This window comes from Dioscorea cayenensis, chromosome 12 (assembly GCF_009730915.1).
Source record: "Dioscorea cayenensis subsp. rotundata cultivar TDr96_F1 chromosome 12, TDr96_F1_v2_PseudoChromosome.rev07_lg8_w22 25.fasta, whole genome shotgun sequence".
NCBI classification, from domain to species: domain Eukaryota; kingdom Viridiplantae; phylum Streptophyta; class Magnoliopsida; order Dioscoreales; family Dioscoreaceae; genus Dioscorea; species Dioscorea cayenensis.
In genome coordinates this window covers 7,243,934-7,262,990 of record NC_052482.1, presented here as the reverse complement: position 1 = coordinate 7,262,990, position 19,057 = coordinate 7,243,934, and the positions used below count along the sequence as shown (strand labels likewise).

Genomic DNA, 19,057 nt, shown 5'->3' with positions numbered 1-19,057 from the left:
TGCTTGACCCGTGAATGTAGCATTAAATGCTTAACATTGAACAGTTCTTTGAGATTTGTTAGTGTCCTTCCCCTATGTTCCTTTAGATGGTATCAAACACTACCATGATATAGGGTTATGAAAACATTCATACTGGTGTACCCTTCATAAACTGGATAGTATTTACCTACACTACAAATAAATTGCCATATAGTGATAGTATAAAAAATGTTGGTAAAAATCAATAATCCGTTGGTAAAGGTTTTAAAACTTTATACCAACGGTAAAAATACCTATTCCAACACTGCTTTTACCGTCGGTAAAAGTCTTGTAGGTATAGACCTATACCAACGGATATAACATTCGTTGGAATAGATTTATTAGTTTTACCGACATATTATGACTATAACTATTGGTCATACTATTGAGATAGCACCGTCAAATTGCTTACTCTATACCAACAGTAAAAACACTTATTCCAACAATTTTTTGACCATTAGTAAAAGTCGTGTGTATACATTTATACCAATGGTTATAACTTTTGTTGGAAAAGATTCATGGGATTTACCAACGAAATATAACTATAACTACATTTATTGGAATAAGTCCATTTGATTTATCAATGACTACAACATTCGTTGCTATAGATGTATATTGAAAAATACATGTTTAGTTTTAGCAACGACTATACCGTTGGTAAAAATCTTTATATTAATAATTAATCTGTCAATATAACCATTATTACACCTGTAAATATATTATGAATAATTTAATACCTCATGCACAATTAAATTAATTTACAATAAATTAAAACAATCAATACCTTTAAAATAACAAAAACAAAAACATTCCACTAAAAAGAAAAACGAAAAACTATTACATCACCACAAACATATTTTTATAAGGTACATGTTCAAAAGTAAACTTCCATTCAATCTTCATAACCAAGAATTCTTGCCTCAATTACAACTCTAACACCAACATTGCACTAATATATATATATATATATATATATATATTTCATCATCACAAACATATATTTATAAAATACATGTCCAAAAATAAACAATTATTCAATCTTGATAACCAAGTGTTCTTGTCACAATTCCAAATCTAACACAAAGATAAACTACTTTCATTTAATGTCTAACAAACAAATAAAGAGACAAGGATTTGCTCAAATAAAACCGATGTCATCTTTTAAAAAGCATCACCTACAAAAAAGCATTTAAAAAAATACAATTAATAACATGTATGCATAAAATAAAACATTAATTCAAAAACTTAAACAAATAAACTATTTAAATGACAAAAAAATAATGAGCTTACTTGATGCATTTAAATTTGTTTGATGACTTGATTCATGAGAATGATTATTCCCATGTGGTATTTGTTGATCACTAGAAGCATCAAGTAGCTACAAATCATGTAAAATAGAAGTTAAACATTTATCCAACAGCGACATCAAGTGATTAATATTATTAAAAATATATGTTGATGCAGAGTTCGAAGACACAAATCTGATAATTCGCATGATGTCACAGATGCATGTCTCATCAACTTAAGGCATGGATACCAAGAGATATGTGTAAACACACAGACTAAACACCAATTATGAAAAGCATAAAATCCATACCCCCAATACAACTTTCTTCATTTTTTGATTATCAATGTTTCTGCTATTTCATCCTGAATTAACAAAGAATGCATTAACTACAATTGATAAAATATACTGCCTAAACAATAAGTAGAATTCCAAGATAATTTAACAATAATTAACTAAATAAATCTATATTAAAATCGCCAATCAATTTCCAGGGAATTAAATTACTCATAGATAAAACTTTTGAGTAAGCAATCTTCCAATCTGATCAAAATTTTAACTTTTGAATAAGCCATGAATCATTGCCTCATGGAGACCAGATAAAAAATATGCAGAAACAACCATTAAGTCCTCAATAGTCAACAATTTAAATTAATACAATGCAGAAGCTCAAACTATATATAATAAATACACCTCACTGAAAAGTGCCCACATCTTATTAGCAAGATACATAGCCAAATATCATTTTACATCAAAACTTGCATAGTTCCTATAAGGAAGCCAATCAAATGTCCATTCACTTTCATGAAATTCTACAGAATGATCAAGACAAAGAAATTAATAGATTTATTTAATTATACGTAGTCTAAAAACCATATCATTGTTAATATGGTTATTTACAATGATATGGTTATAAAAGCCTGTAGCTTGATATGCATCAGTCTGCAGCATCAACCATTACATTATGATGATGATCAATTATAACCATATCTTTTGTTGTTGCCATTTACTTATGGTACTATGTTACTTATTGTCCAATAAGTAAAGAACCTAGGACTGTTGTCTCCATATAGCTGTGGACTAATCTGGATTAAAAAAAAGTTGAGCATTAAATAAAGTTAATTTTACATGTGTAAAAAAAAAAGTAATTATACCTGCCATCCAGTTTCAATAGTGTTGAGGTCATCACCAAAGGAACCAGAGATGACCCATATTTGTGATAAGCTAAACTTAGATGAGCTTGCTACTCTTGGAGCCCAGACATTTAAACCAGCTTTGGCTCCATAATATTGCTCTCCCATTACATATCCAACTATATGCTGAAACCCATAATTACTCAAATAGATTAGGTACACAACACATTAAAAAAACTTGTTTCTCTGAAGCTCTTTAATGGCTAGCATTACTACTATATAAGATTACTAACTAATCTCTCAATAGGAAATAAGCAAAACTTTAGGTTTTGAAATTTGGTTCCTGGAGTACCTCTACCAAAACCTGTTGTTTATAAGTTACCACACAAGTGTATAACAATAAACTAATCAAGTCAAATGCCTTATTTTTGTTCTTAAGTCCTCTTAGATGCTCCAGTTGGTGTTGGTATCTTCTTAAACAATGCATGCCCTCGGTTCTCTATTGGATTCTTTAGAAATATTCACAAGTATATATATGTGTGTGTGTGTGTGTGTGCATTTAATTAAATAAATAAAAAATGCTACTTTTGAATAGTATGAGAAGAGAGTAAGAGAATGGAAAAGCTAACCTCATGGCCACTGGCAGTGGAATCACAGTGAACTCTTGAAATTGTTTTCCTCCCGAATCTCCTAATAGAACTAGCTCTCAAGATATCTTCTTCAGTAGTTCTTCCAATGGCAATGGTCCCTTCTGGGCATGACTTACCAGACACTCTCCACAGTTGGATGTTCTCATTCAAGACATGATTAGTTGTTGTTGAGTTATAATGTCCTTTTGGACTCTCTGGTGGATCCTGCAAATTAACAACAAGGATAATACTAAAAAAAACAAAACAAAATAATAATCTATAAAAGAAGTGATTTTCCATGATAAGAGAATAAAATTTATACCAATGGTTTCTGTCCTTTGAGTTTTGGATGATCAAATGCTGGCTGGAGGTGGGATGGAACAAGTTGAAAGTGTCTGCCTTGTTTAGAAATAGAGCAAATTTCCATTAAAAAAACCATGATCTGGTCCTAATGTTCCATTATTGAATCCCAGATCCAAGTATCAGCACTCCTAGGTTCATAATATTTTTAGCATCTGATATTGACAACTAGAGCAAGATTTTCCACTATTAAAATGTTTATACAACCTAACGATTAATGCCTAATAAAATTATTGTAGACCAAAATGACACCCTCATTTATATTTAATGAACAAAGTTGTGATCAATAAATCAAATAGGAAGCATAAAGAAAATAGACCGAATAGATAAATGCAGTAAATTAAAATTAATAATGGAGCCCAAGTCAATCGGTGCCTTTTTATGGAATTAGAAACATTTAGAAAAAAGGAAAGAAAGAAAGAAAGAGCCATCACCTAGAAATCTAAAAATAAAAGAAAAGGCATAACTCCAAAATGAAAAGTTACAGAAAACTAGATAATTAGCTCAATTTCTTCCATACCCACGCATCAAAATACAGATTTGAATAAAGAATGACTAGTTGCAATCAGGAAAAAGAAAAGGTAAAATTACCATAAGTTAAACAAAATCCAGCAAAAGGGAATGCATAAAGGCAGATAATGAATAAAGTAATAGACAACTAAGTAACCATAATCCAATTTCAAACCCTAACAAATCAATTCGTTAGCTAAACATATAACACCATTTACTAGAAAGATCATAGAAACGGAATAGACGTGTAGAAGATGAAATCAAATGATAACACAATTTAACCCATCCATCACATATATAGATAAATCTAAGATCAGAACGAGAATTAAAAAAAAAAAATCAAGATTCATCGTAAAAATTATAATAAAAAAAAACACAGAAATCAAGCATATTCAATCAAAAATCAACATGGAAATAAAGAGAACAATATCTAGAAACACGTATACAAACCTTGTATCGCTCCCATCTCGTTTCTCCTTCTCGGCCAGAGTCTTCGCATCATGACATCGGGCCCCAATAGTCGATTTCATGATCACCACCCGATCCACCACCGCCGGCCCGGCATCCATTGCCAAACGATACGCCACGTATCTACCGTAGTTGATCCCCACGAGTACTTGGACACACGGAGTTGCTTCATTGCCTCGGCGAGGCACTAGGATTGCAAGCCGATGGAGAAATCCTTACCATCGGATCGGGATCCGGCAAAAGTGGATGAGATCGGGAACGCAGAGGTTGAAGAAGTGGGAAAGGGGCCGATCTGGCGGTCCCATTGCTATTTGGCGTTGGCGTCGAAGCCGTGGATGCGAAAGATGGGAGGGAGGGAATGGCGGGGTTCGGCGGGGATCCAGATGTGGATGATGGTGGCGGCGGCGTTGGCGGCGGAGAGGAGAAGCTCTTGGAAGAAGATAATCCCACACCGACGGCAAGCAACGGCGGTGAAGAGACGGTGAGCAACGGCCATGAAGAGGCGATGAGCAATGGCGGTGAAGAGGTGTGAAGAAAAAGTGGATGAAGGGCTTGAAGAGGCTTTTGTTTATGTTTAAATTTTTCATATATTATTCAAATATATAAAAATTTATATAATTTATATTTTATATAATTTCAAGTTTTATAAATCTCTCTTATTTATTAATTATTAATTATTTAAATTTAAATATAAAAAAATTAACAATAAACCAATTTACTTTAATATAAAAATTAATGTTTGACTTTTATATAATATGCGTATAATTTCATTAGTTTATATTATATAATGAACATTATTAGTTATCATAAAAGTGCAATTAATACCCTTATTCATTAATTATTTATTATTTAAATTTAAATATAAAAAAATGAAAACTAAACCAATTTAATTTAACATAAGAATTAATGTTCTATTTTTAATTTTTTATATGACGTACGTATAATTTCATTAGTTTATATAATGATCATTATCTATTATTATAGAAGAACAAGTAATTCAATTATTCATTAATTATTTATTATTTAAATTTAAATATTAGAAAAATAATAATAAACCAATTTAATTTAACATAAAAATTATTTTTTATATATGAAATACTTATAATTTCATTAATTTATATAATGAACATTATCTTTTTAATAATATATATATTTTTTTAATATAGATATATCAAATATATTATAATTCAATGTTAAAAAGTAATTTTTAACAATAATTTATTAATTTAATTATTATTCTTAATATAAATCTCAAATTCAATTATGATAATATTATTATAATTAAGTCATGCTCTCCTAAACATAAACATAAAAAATTAAATAAAATTTAGAGTAATATATTGGTTTACCAATGGAATGATATCCATCAGTAAATATCTAATCTATTTTAAAGTAGTAGTTATGCCAACAGAACAATATTCATAAGTAAATATCAAATTTATTGTGACAAATTGATTGTTCCGTTGGTATAGATAACATATAGCTACAGATTTAACCATCACTATAGATAAAAGTTATTATACAATAATATCTATACCAATGAAACAAAATCCGTCAGTAAATATCTTATATATTCTGACAAATTTAATGAACTGTTAGTAAAAGCAGTCTATAGCAACGGAAATTAAACGTCACTATAGAAAAGCGTTAGTATATGGCAATTTATTTGTAGTGATACCATTATGATAAAATATTAATAATATTTGAGAATTGCAATGATTACAAATTCTTTTGCCTTCATTCTATAATCTTAAGGCCTTCTGGTTGAGGCCGTGATATTGCATCCCTTAAAATGGTGAAATCATTTGCAGATCCCTCTCATCTAGCTAAGACGTAGGTAAACTTCAGATCTGGATTCATTATGACCAACACATTCTGTGTAGGCCTTTTTGTACCCCAAAACTGAGGCACTTTGTGGGAAGGAATAGACGCATCAGTATGCATGGCATCCAACAGCCCAATACAATCCTACATTGGAAGCGAACATTGGTTTTTCCAAATTGGATTATGTAAAATTAAAATATTAATGCTTTATTAACTTTTGGTTTGCTTACTTTGAAAAATGGTTACCAGCTAGGGTTATTCTTTATGTTTGGGTGGCAGCTACTATTAGGCTGTTAGACAAAATCATCAATTATAAACAAGTAACACGAATGACATTGTTAAAATATCTACTGATAGTTTCACCTGATCGAAGGAATTTCAATTGTACTATTATGTTCTTCCTATTGCAAGTTGCTCCTCTATGGATACATGTATTGAATCCACAAGTAGGTTCCTATCACGCATTAATTGGGACAAGTACATGAAAGGTCGTACATCTATTCTAAGACAACTCACACAGTAATCGCAGCCATTCCTTAGTATACAGTTCATATGTTGTTTTTTAGTTAGGTTCTGAAACATTGATGCCTCGACACATCTTGAAGACCTAGTTGTATGCATTTCTTCAATAATGAATGCAACAATGATAACAATTGTGGTGAATGCCGTAGCGAGCTCGTGTGCTCACCTAGTTCCCAACTACCCATCTACAAATGGGTGAACATGTAAAAATTCACTATATTAGAGTATGCAATTCAAACCAAAACTAGAGTATTCTTATCTACTTGGTAAAAACAAAAAATAAAAAGAAAGAACCCAATTTATTTCAATGTTATATGAATGGCAGCAAGTAATTTTTAGATGCACAACAGAAAAGAATGGAACCCAATTTACAATGAATGTATTAACAGTAAACATGCAAGTAGGCATAGTGTAAAATTAAAAGTTGTCAATAAGTACGTATAAGCATAACACATAACAACAAATCATTCACAAAATGGCAATGAATAACAACTAATCATTCACAAAATGTCAATAAATATAATCATAACACAAGTTGTCAAAAAGAAATGAAATATAAAGCATGCATATATTAACTAAAAATAAGACCTCCATCTTGATATTATACTGCTGTGATATAATCAATATTAGAACTTTGGCAATGAATATCTTAATGGATCAATCATAAAATAACCTAAGCAATGGTAGCATCCATAAAGTATACAACAAAAACAAAATGCATAAAATATAATCATACATCAATTAATCAACAACAATAGGAAAAAGATAAAAAGAGAGTAATCGCACATCATGCATACTTAAATAAAATTTCAGAATCACCAAAGTAATTGCACAAACCTAAAAAAACGGAATGGGAAGAAAAGGTAGAACACAACAAAGCTATAATAAAAAATATTAGCCTAAGCAAGTAATAAAGTATTTACATAAACAACATGAAGTAAAATAAACATAAACAGTAAGTAGACATAGTAAGAACATAACATTTCTATAATAATATGATAACCTAAACAATGGTAGAATCCATAAAGTACACAAATTTTTAATCGCCAACATTGGGAAAGAAAAAAATAAAAGAGAGTAGCTTGACATCATGCATGCATGGATACAATTTTAGCTCCACCATAAGAACCGAACAGAGACATGGTTAAAAAAAATTCCAAAAGTAAGGAATGCATATGACAATCCTATCATCGCATAAAACCAATGGATGCTAGAAAAACATAATCACAAAGTAAGTGTACATAATCATCACATAATCTTTACATAATAAAAAGATAACCTAAGCAATGGTAGAATCCATAAAGTATACAATAAAAATAAAATAAGTATACTATGATCACACAACAATTAATCAACAATATTATAAAATAGACAATAGGAGAATAGCTACACATCATGCATGTATGAACAGCATGAAGATCCACCAAAGGGATTGCAAAAGAACATGGTCAAAACAAACTTAAAAATAAAGAAAAGAAAAAGGTAGAACACAACAATGCTATAACCAATTTTAGAACCTAAGCAAGTAATGAAGTATTAAAGTAAACCACATGGAGAATATGGTAATTCTATCATCACACAGACGACTGAATGCTATAAAAACATAATCACAAAGTAAGTGTAGATAATAGGAACATAACATTTTGATAAAAACATGATAACCGAAGCAATGGTAATATCCTTAAAGCATATAATAGATGTAGTACAACACTATAGACCAAAACTAATAGAAGAACATCAACCACAATAATAGTAAAACAACATCCTGGATGCAAAATGAAAAGTAAAAATACACTAACAACAAATATAAAAATTAGACTGAAGATTTGAACCCACTAAAAACAACATATATTAAAATTAGAAAATCACAACACAAGCTTGGAAAAAAACCAAATTAAAAAACCCCTTAAAAAACATGAATAAACCCTTCGGGAAAAATCATGCAAAAAATATGATGAAAAACATAGGAAATAATGAAATCAATCAAAACCAAAGTAATGAATAAGGTTGACATATAAGAATGAAGATCTAATCCCACTAAAAACAACATATATGAAAATTTGAAAATCACAACGAAAGCTAGTAGAACAACCAAATTAAAAATACCCTAAAAAACCTTCCATAAACCCTCTAGACCATGAGACATCATGCAAAATATGTGATGAAAAACACATGAAATAACTAAATAGATCAAAACCAAAGTAATGAAGTAGATTGACAAATAAGAACAAAGATCTATTCCCACTATGAACAACACATATGAAAATTAGAAAATCACAATAAAAGCAAGGGGAAAACAAAATTTAAAATACCCTACAAAAAAATTCAATAAACCCTCCAGACCATGAACATCATGCAAAAAATGTGAACAAAAGCACAGGAAATAACTAAACAGATCAAACTCAAAGTAATGAAGAAGGTTGACAAGTAAGAATGAAGATCTGAACCCACTACAGACAACACATATTAAAATTCAAAAATCACAACACAAGCGTGAAGAAAACCCAACTAAAAAATACCCTAAAATAAAAAATTCAAGAAACCCTAGACACCATGAAGAAAATAGCAAATTTAGCGTGTAAATTGCATCAATTCAAGGGGGAAATCTTGTAGAAATAGTGCACACATTGCACACCATGCCAACGAGTCGACGGAGAAAAAAGGGAAAATCTAACCAAGACGCACTTTGGCTTGATGCTAACAGAAAAAGGAGACAATGATGGAGAGGAAGAAGTGTTGCAGCGAGCAGACCACCAGCAAGACCAAGATCTCGTTGAATGTAAGCTTGGAAGTCCCAAAGGGCAATCGATGCAGGGAAACAATAGTACATTAGGAAGAGGGCAATGAGGCGAGTGGCGATCGGATGTCACCCACGTGATATCAGGTGATGGAAGTGCCGTGGAAGTGGCCTTATTGGATTACACTGAAGTGTCCCTTCGGCTTTATTTTGGCTGAAGTGAAATGGGTAAACTAAGGAGCGAACCAAACGGTTGATCTGTCACACCACTTCCACTTCGGCGAACTAAACACACCCTAAACCTTAAGCTTAGGGCTTCAATTTTTCCTAGGCATCTTATTATTATTATTATTATTATTATTATTTAATAAAAATAATTAAAATTTGTTATTTGCACTTTTTGCATAGGGCTTCATTTTTTTAATAAAACCATTGTTAAATACAAACGCAAAGCTACAAGCCAATAGCAAACCAAAACAACACAATAAGAAAACCCAATAAACAAATCCAGTACAACTTCAAATATGCAATTAATTAATTTTTTTCTCGAGATTTTAAAATATTGTATTGCAATTTTATAATATGCAAACAATACCACTAGAATTTTTAAAGATTTCACAACGTATTACTTTTTATATTTAAATATGTAATTTCCATATTTAATTTTTTTAGCATGAGCTTAAAAATTTTTGGTCTCTATCACAAAGAAAAGTACCCAATAATATTTATCTTATTTTTTATAAAAGAAAACTTTTTTTCTTTTTTTTTAATAATTTTTAACTATTTCTGCAATTAGTTAAGATCTTTCTCTATATTATATAGGCTAGGCTTGCCATGAACCAACGGATGACATTGTGCAAGCCATGCCAAATCTTCTAATACCATTGATAAAAGTCGCTTATCCTAGCTATTGCATAAGGGCGAGCTTTGAAGGAAATATACTTCAAACAAGTGGCATCAATTACGCCTTGAAAAATGCCCCCACTCTTCCACACATGGATAATTGACCTAATGAATTTAAAAACAAAACTTGTTCATAATAGTCGTTAGTGTCACTGTCACACCCTGAACTTGAACCACCAGACTAAGCATGTAACAAATAGTTACAAGGCCTAGGTGTGAACACAACAACTAAGGTGTCAAATTCTTTCTTCTTCTTCTTCTTTATCTTGCATTAGGGAGAGTCAAATTCTCGACCTCCCATATAGGAGTCAAATTTGCTATCACTTGTCTAATTAAAAGCCGTCAAATCCTATTTCACAAAGCTAAGTGCAAAATATCATCAAAACGATATAAACAATTTCCAACACAAAAAAAAAAAAATCATCTAAGTCCTTCAAATGTAAAATGTTCAACAACGTGCCTTTAGTCAAAACATCCCATAAATAATTGAAAATTTTAGTAAAATACAAAAGATCTAACAAACAAATAAACATTAAACTACATTCATGAGTAAACATGATACTATACAATAATCCATTGCTTAGCTAGTCATTCGACAAATTATTCTTTATTTGAAAATTTTGAGAACAATTTTGTGTGCTTAACATCCTAGTAAGCAATACATTAAGGGTCTGTTTGTTTTGCAGGATTTGCAAATACTGGATGTGGAAATCCCTGGATTTTAGAAATCCCATGTTTGTTTGATAGGATTTCAAAGGTTTTTGTATTTTAAGATCCCAAAAATGAGGGATTTTGGAATTCGGCCAAAATGGCCGAATTCCAAAATCCATGAGAAAAGAATCCCTCACATGGGACTCACGTGAGGGATTCACGGGATTTGTACTCGTCCTCCATCAACTGTCCTCCCCCTTCTTCTCATCGCTGGCCTTTCTCATCCGAAATATTTTCTCTTCCGATTGCGCATCATTGGCTGAGCAACAACGGCGACAACTTGATTGTTCGTCATCTTTTCCTCCATCTTCTTCTCCATTTTTTTGTGGTTTGGTGTTTTTAATTTTTTTGATTTGGGTTTTTTTGCGATCTTTTTTTAGGTTTTTGGGTGATATTTTTGAACGAGTTGACGAAGAGTGCGGTGCCGGTGCCGGCGCCGGCCGAGGAGCAAAGGTGAGAAATCTTACATTCTTCTTGCTCATCTACTTCTCATCTTCTTTTTCTCTTTTGGCTGTTTTTATTTTTTAATTTTTTTGTGGATATTTTCCATTTTTTCTGGATATTTTTCAATTTTTTTTAATTTTTCATGTCCTTGTTTCCAAAGGGTAAGCGAACTCCTCACTCTGATTCGATCCAAGTCTCGAATGCCTATTCTTTTTTTGCTTTGATGTGATTTCATCTTTGATTTTGGTTATTGGAAAAGGATTGTTCTGCTGTCCGATCTGGTGTTGTTTGATGCTATTTTTTTTTCTGGTTTGATGGTCACATGTTATTGATCTGAAAAAAGTGTTGTTCTAAGGTTTGATTTGAGTTTCATGTTTGTCTTTGAAGGCATTGTTTGGCCTGTAGATCCAGAGGCGTTGGATTTGGATAATTTCTTTTGTGCATGAAGAATCTTGTTGCTTCAAGTACGTTCACCATCTCTTATAAACAAAGGCAACTAGATTTTTTTACTGAACACTAGTGTGTATAATGGATATAAATAAAGGCATGCACTTGAAATGCTCTAGCTTTTATGCAGCTTCAAGTACGTTCACCATCTCCATGCTTTTCATGGTCCCACATGACCATAACCAGCAATACATACATCTTCATACAAGTAGTCTTAATTAGTATATATATATATATGTTACTCATCTTTTCATGAACAACATTACAAAAACTTTGATGCATCATTCACACACATGTATATATAAATACTTGCATTTATAGATCCCACTTTCACTCTAGTGCAATTATATGACATGCAGTCTTATATACATTCACCATGCATCCTATAAACCTCAAATAGTGGAACCTAAAGTCATCAGTAGTATACAAATCAAACAAGGACTGTGACACTAAATATATATATATATATAGACACACACACACCACTTTGTATGTATATATTTTATATTAATGAGACATGTTGTTTGGCATGTTTGTTTAAGTTGGCCTTGTTGCAACAACTAGCATGGCTGTGTTTCTTTATGGAGTATTAGCTAATATATATATGTACAAGTTGGTGAATGGTGAAGCTCAGAAAATGATGTTAATTTTGAGGATCATTCAGAAAAATGTATAGGTACCACATGTATCTTTAGATATAAATATATTTTTTGCCCATACTGTTGTCATCTTATTTTATTTTATTTTATCATCACAATGATGTATATATAGTTGTTGGCCATTCTACTTTCAACTTAATTATCAAACCATAAAATGAACATGAAAGTACAAAGGAAAGGATGTTGGGTGTTTGAAAAGTAATTGAAAATGCAACAATTTGTTACATATCTATGTAGCTAGTTTTAAAATAGTAATACTCAATATTGTGTTTTGAAAATTTTATCATATTTTATGTTTATTATGTTTTTGGGGATTTTATCATATTTTATGTTTATTATGTTTTTGGGGTGATTTTTTTTTTACTTTTAAAAGGTTTGAAGATATGAATGATTCTATGAATAATTAGGAATAGAATAAGTTTTTTTAATAAGTTAGAAAAATGTTTTGTGACCATTTTGAATGTTTTACATGTAAACATTTCTTAATGTTTTATCATTATGTTATAGCTTATAGTTAATTATTTCATTGTTACTAATTACATATTAGATGGAAAATTTCAAGAACGAAGATGATGAACTATACCTCATGCAACTAACAATATTGGTGGCCGCCTACACCGCGTTATCATGGATTCGGAACAAAAGACATAGATTCCTAGAGAACCATCACGTGAAAGATTAGAAATACGGACGAAATATTTGTCTAGATTGATAGATGAGAATGATGATACTAGTATTAACATGGTGCGGATGAACAAATCTACATTTTTTAACCTATGCTCAATATTACGCGGAAAAGGACTTGTACGGGATACATTGCACATGAGCGTTGAGGAGCAATTACTAATGTTCTTGCACACCATAGGACACAACGTGCGCAATCGTGTTATTGCACATAATTTTGTAAGATCCGGTGAAACTGTTAGTAGATATTTCAATCACATGTTGTTCGCAATTGGTGAAATGCAGCATGAATACGTGCGGCCACCAAGTTCTCAAACCCCACTTTATATAGCAACAAGGAGAACATTGTACCCTTATTTCAAGGTATTGTTATGTTAGAATTCAAACAATTGTATTTTAGTAGGATGAATTCTAACATATAGTATTCAATAATAGGATTGTGTTGGGGCCTTAGATGGGACACATATTCATGCTTCTGTCCTAACATCTGAAGTTGCAGCCTTTCGAGGAAGAAAACCTTACCCAACTCAAAACGTCCTTGCAGTTGTGGATTTTGACCTTCGTTTTACTTTTATTCTAGCTGGTTGGGAAGGATCTGCACATGACTCTTTAGTTCTTCGTGATGCACTAGAACGACCCAATGGGCTAAAAGTTCCCGAAGGTATCTTTAAGTATTTTTTTTTTAAAAAAAAAAGTGTAGACAATTAACTAAATATAACAACTGAACTTATTAAAGTTATTTTAACTCTTGTAATTAGGAAAATACTACTTGGTTGATGCTGGTTACGCCACACGACCCGGTTTTATACCCCCTTACAGGGTGTAAGATATCACTTGAAGGAGTTCGGGTCCCGAACGCCTGCAAACGCCAAGGAATTGTTTAATCTAAGACATTCATCTGCGCGTACCTCCATCGAGCATGCATTTGGTTCTTTAAAGAACCGCTTCAAGATCCTCGCTTCTAGGCCTTTTTTCCCATTCAAGACACAAGTGGATCTCGTACTGGCATGTTGTACTTTACACAACTACATCCTCACCAGTGGTCATGATGAATTTATTCCCTCGGAGGAAGATTGGGTACCACAACGTGTTTCACAAACCACTGCTCCGGACCAAAGAGAAAAAGCACAAGAGTGGGCTGCTCGTCGTGATCAAATTGCAACTGAGATGTGGGCGAACAAGTAGTTATATTGACATGTTCATATGTTAAATTTTGTATCATTGTTGAATGGCCACTTTCTATCTTCCATTATCAAGTTATGTATGATTGAATATCTTGACTGTATGCTTAAATAGAATCCATGCCGTATCTATTTTCTTCCAATTGTATGTTTATCATATTATGCATGATTTAAATTATCATAAGCTTTGTCTTATCTTATATTATAATGTAGATGGAGGGATATAATTCATCTCAAGGCAGCCAGACATCATCAATTATGAATACTACTGCAAGAACTACAGGAAATAAGAGATGGACATCCTCGGAAAGTCGTTACTTCATAAGATTTATGGCAAGCCAAGTTGAACAAGGTTTTAAGGTGGACAAAGGCTTCAAACCACACACAATACAAGCTGCTATTCGATCCTTGAAAGATACATTTGGAGTGACAGTAACAGAGGCCAATATAAGTAATCATCTCAGAACGTTAAAGAGAAGATGGGCAAGGATAAAAAAATTAAAAGATATGAGTGGCATGGGCTGGGATGATAACCTCAAAATTATTATCATGGGCGAGGCTGAATATATAGAATACATCAAGGTACTTGTTGCTTAAACATTATTATTTTTGATTTGTACATTATAATTCCAACTGAATCATTTGAATATTTATTTTGTTATAATACAGATCCACAAGGACGACGAACCCTATTTAAACAAGCCTATTGAGGATTATGACCTTCTTGAGACTATTTGTGGGAATGATCAAGCTACTAGACATCGTGTTGTCACCTCAGGAACTCGTATTGGCGCACAAATGGATTACAACGCCGAGACAGATGTATTCCCATCAACTCAAAATTATGATGATGTGCCTTTCATGGAAACAGATGGGATTGGGAATGCCTCGCCGTTTACTCAACCCTACAACTCTGAACCGGCGTCAACAACAAGGCCAATACAAAGAAGGAAAGAGAAAGGCAAACGCAAAGCAACCGTTAGTGATGCTGCAATAGACTGTTTGGCCACAAGTATTGAAAAAGCATTTGATAAAGTTCAATCTAGCCGTTCAGTGAGCTTTGCAAAAGATCTTGAAAATGAATGTATGAAGCTAACAGAATATGGGTATTCCATAAATCAAATTCTTATGGTATATGAGCACTTGATGAGTGACGATGCACGAGCTCGCATGTTCTTTGGAATGCGTCAAGAACTTCGTATGGCTTGGGTGGATAAATTCTTTAATTCAGACGATTGAATGATCTAGTATGGGATTATGGTATAAATTTTCATTATTGACGTATTTTATATAAATTCTTCAAATGTTGCTTTTTATTTTTATTTTTTATGGGCTCTGATTTTTTATTCTTTTATTTGTGTGCAGGATGTGGTGGATGTGAAACTTTTTGTGGGGTTATATTTGGAGTTTAATGTGTTTTCTATTTGGAATGTTATCTTTGTTTGGAGTTCTATGTGGAACCTTATGTTTTTATTTCCATGGTTTGTGAATTTTATTGACTGGATTAAGTATGGTGTCTTTCATATGCAATTTTTGTAAAGATGATGTTACTTGGTTTCTTGGAAGTTTGTCATGGTTCACAAATGATTTTGCGCATTCTCTTTTGTTGCATGATTTGTAGAAAGTTGTGAAGGAAGATGGCAGAGTTTGAATTATTAAATTTATCTCTTGATTCTCAATGGGAAAACAGAGAACATTGTTACAATGCATGTATGGTAGTGATTTTCAAAGTTGAAGCTCACCCTTTTGTAATTATGTTGCGCCAGTGCGTCAAAGTTGAAGCTCACCCTTTTGTAATTGTGTTGTGCCAGTGCGTCAAAGTTGAAGCTCACCCTCTTGATTCATGAATAATTTAACAAATAATCGTATATTAACTTTAATAGTATATTAACAAATAATCTTTGTTCGTAATAACTATAGAAATCTTTTTTTAAAATAACTAATCCACCATCTCCAACATTAACTTTATCACAATTAAATATTTTTAACTATATCATAATTGTTTTATTTAAATAATTAAATTTCAAAATAAATAACTATAATTATTTAAATAATTTAAAATATATTTGAAAATTTTATATAGTGAGATTTTATCTTTAAAATTTTTTTAAGAGCCTTATCTATTAATATAATATAAAATTGATATAATTATTATATCCATCAATTTAATAAATAATTAATGTTTTATATTTTTTTATAATAAATTAAGTATATATTAATTATATTAATTATATAATATATATTAATTATTTATAATATTAGGGTGGGGGTAACCATACCATGGGTGACCATAACATATAATTCAAGCACAAATACAACAAACCAAACACATATTTTTCAAATCCAAATTTACAAATCCCTCCAACCAAACACAAAATTCTGTGATCCAGCATTACAAATACATTCAACCAAACACTAGATTTAACTCTCCTGAATTTACAAATCCAAAGATTTTCAAATACAAATCCACTGCATTTTCAACTACATCCAACCAAACGCCCCCTAAAAATCTATTTGATTTGTGTTATGTATGACATTACGTAAGTAAAGTACACTTCAGTGATTAAATACATATGTTACCAACTAAATTCATAAGTAATAGTTAGTGGCATTTATATCATAATATTTTGGGAAATTAAAGTACATCTATACACATCAAAATATAGCAGTATCAAAATATTTAAAGATACATATATAAATGAATATAACACGTTAAAATAGTTTGTCAAAAATTGTCTCTTAAATTTGTTATGCCCACTGTTTACATAACATATTACTATTTATTTTACATTCGTAGTGCAAGTCAAATTTTTTTTTTATATTTTACTTTAGTGGCACTAGTCAAAATATACAATATATTTTTATTTTCACACAAGGCCTAGTATGAAATTAGTTTTATTTTATAGATACTTGCTTTGACAACATTAATGTTGTCCCTGGTTGAATGAGTTAGAGCATAATTGATTTGGAAAGTAGCGTAAATGAAATAGATCTTGTGTCACAAATCCAAAATATTGGCTTGTTCAAAAACATGTGTTTATAACTACACAAATCAATATCATAATTTTTTAAAATAAATATTCGAAATAATATTCCAAAAATTTTTAAATTTACATGCCAACAAATGGTATAGCCGAAACATATAGACAATGAAGAAACTTTAATTTGCATAATTATTTTTTCTTAAAACATAATTTAATTAATCTTATATGTAATCAAACAATAAACATTTAAAAAGAAGCAAGTCGTTAATGAAGGAGAGGAGGAGATATGAGGTTCCTGGGCGGCAGTTGTGAAAGCCACTACGGAGCGCGCGAGGCCATGGCAGAGTGCGCAGAGGCCATGGTAGAGCTCATGGCAGTTATGGCAGAGCTCAACAGTATCACGGCGCCTCTATGGGTGGAAGAAGAAACGCTCCTCGGAGAGGCTTTCGTCACTTCATTTCTCTTTCCTGGGCCCCTCGGTGACCTTCCCCGCAACCTTAGCTAATTGAAGATAGATCGACTGTGAACAGGAACTCCCTAGTCATAGATGGAGTTTCTTTCGTGGAACTGGTTCGAAGCTCCCCTCTAGAAATGGCCATTTCTCATCCACAGTCGAAGGTCCTGCAGATCAAATCAACTCTTTGAAACATCATCGATCGCCGGACAGCAATGAAGCTTACAAGAGAGTGCAGGTAGCACACAAGATTGAAACTCAATTAAAACATCAATTAAAGAAACATAATAGAAGTCAACGAAACAAAATCATCCTAGGGTTTACAAGTTCAAGTACCCACTAGAGATTTAGCTCTCAATGGAGCGATACAAAATCAAAGATGAAATCAAAAGTGAATGCAAAAACTTCATAAAGATAACCCACTTGCTATCCGTGGTGATGGTCTTAACGAGCCGCTTCTTCTTCTCCAAAGATTCCTCCATCGAGCCTAGGGCACACCTCGCCGAATCAAAGCCGTCGGAAGCTCCCCCAATAACTCTCCTCAGAAGGAAATCGATTTTGAATGCCGTAGAAATGCTCTAATATCCCAACAAAAACCTCTCCAAGCCCTAGCCGTGCTCTCTGCAAAAGATAGGCAAAAGATCCGATGGACACCGAGGAACCCCTTGCAGCATAGGAGTCCCCTCCAGTGCATATCTTTTCTCCATCTTGAGCCCATGATCATTTTGAGAGGCTCAAAAGTGTTGTAGGGGTATTATAGATAGACTTGGCAGAGGTTCGCGCTACTCAAGCTGTGAACTACGCTGAGGTGATGGCACGTCTCGCTACACTCCAGCAGATCCTTAAGTGAGACATGACCCCACCATTTGTTATGAGACCACAAGTGTCATCACCATCCCCAGCAGCACCAGCATCTCTAACAGCACCAGGATCACCAGTAGCAGTAGGAGACACCGACGCTTGAGGCGGCTTTATTTTTCTGTGTCTTTATGTTTTGTTATTTTATTTAAGTATTTCATTTTGGACTTGTATTACTCAAAAAGGTTCTTCCTTCTGAGTTTATCTTATTGCTTTTCAGTTGTATCGAGTTGTATTTCATTTTCA

At 32.3% G+C, this 19,057-nt stretch overlaps 2 protein-coding genes across 8 annotated transcripts; one reads left to right on the top strand and one right to left on the bottom strand.

Annotated features, from left to right (window-relative positions):
* Nucleotides 1-987: 987 nt before the first annotated feature.
* On the bottom strand, nucleotides 988-4,631 carry LOC120272967. 7 transcript variants are annotated; one of them, XM_039279604.1, is made up of 6 exons: nucleotides 4,386-4,470; nucleotides 3,388-3,464; nucleotides 3,066-3,290; nucleotides 2,458-2,622; nucleotides 1,309-1,396; nucleotides 988-1,193 (listed from the first exon to the last, which is right to left on the bottom strand). In XM_039279604.1, exons 1-6 carry the CDS (start codon nucleotides 4,435-4,437, stop codon nucleotides 1,180-1,182), a joined length of 621 nt encoding a protein of 206 aa, XP_039135538.1. In that variant the 5' UTR covers nucleotides 4,438-4,470; the 3' UTR covers nucleotides 988-1,179. The 7 variants fall into 7 exon arrangements, with proteins under 7 accessions (XP_039135538.1, XP_039135536.1, XP_039135542.1 ...); XM_039279602.1 differs by having other exon boundaries at nucleotides 990-1,193; nucleotides 3,388-3,460; nucleotides 4,386-4,631; XM_039279608.1 differs by having other exon boundaries at nucleotides 990-1,193; nucleotides 3,388-3,593; nucleotides 4,386-4,465.
* A 130-nt stretch (nucleotides 4,632-4,761) lies between these two features.
* Nucleotides 4,762-15,754, top strand: LOC120273137. Its single transcript, XM_039279782.1, has 9 exons — nucleotides 4,762-4,931; nucleotides 11,481-11,553; nucleotides 13,620-13,697; nucleotides 13,770-13,995; nucleotides 14,093-14,156; nucleotides 14,375-14,515; nucleotides 14,631-14,640; nucleotides 14,729-15,097; nucleotides 15,185-15,754. Exons 1-9 carry the CDS (start codon nucleotides 4,762-4,764, stop codon nucleotides 15,752-15,754), a joined length of 1,701 nt encoding a protein of 566 aa, XP_039135716.1.
* Nucleotides 15,755-19,057: the final 3,303 nt, after the last annotated feature.

Bases quoted from the DNA above. Each gene is read 5' to 3' on its own strand.
- LOC120273137 (XM_039279782.1), top strand. From the start codon at position 4,762: ATGGCGGGGTTCGGCGGGGATCCAGATGTGGATGATGGTGGCGGCGGC. The intron at 4,932-11,480 runs GTGAAGAAAAAG...ATCTTTTTTTAG, and splicing joins AGCAATGGCGGTGAAGAGGT to GTTTTTGGGTGATATTTTTG. The intron at 13,996-14,092 runs GTATCTTTAAGT...TCTTGTAATTAG, and splicing joins TGGGCTAAAAGTTCCCGAAG to GAAAATACTACTTGGTTGAT.
- LOC120272967 (XM_039279602.1), bottom strand. From the start codon at position 4,504: ATGGATGCCGGGCCGGCGGTGGTGGATCGGGTGGTGATCATGAAATCG. The intron at 3,461-4,385 runs GTTTGTATACGT...TAAACAAGGCAG, and splicing joins CGAGATGGGAGCGATACAAG to ACACTTTCAACTTGTTCCAT. The intron at 2,623-3,065 runs GTTAGCTTTTCC...TATGGGTTTCAG, and splicing joins CCACTGCCAGTGGCCATGAG to CATATAGTTGGATATGTAAT.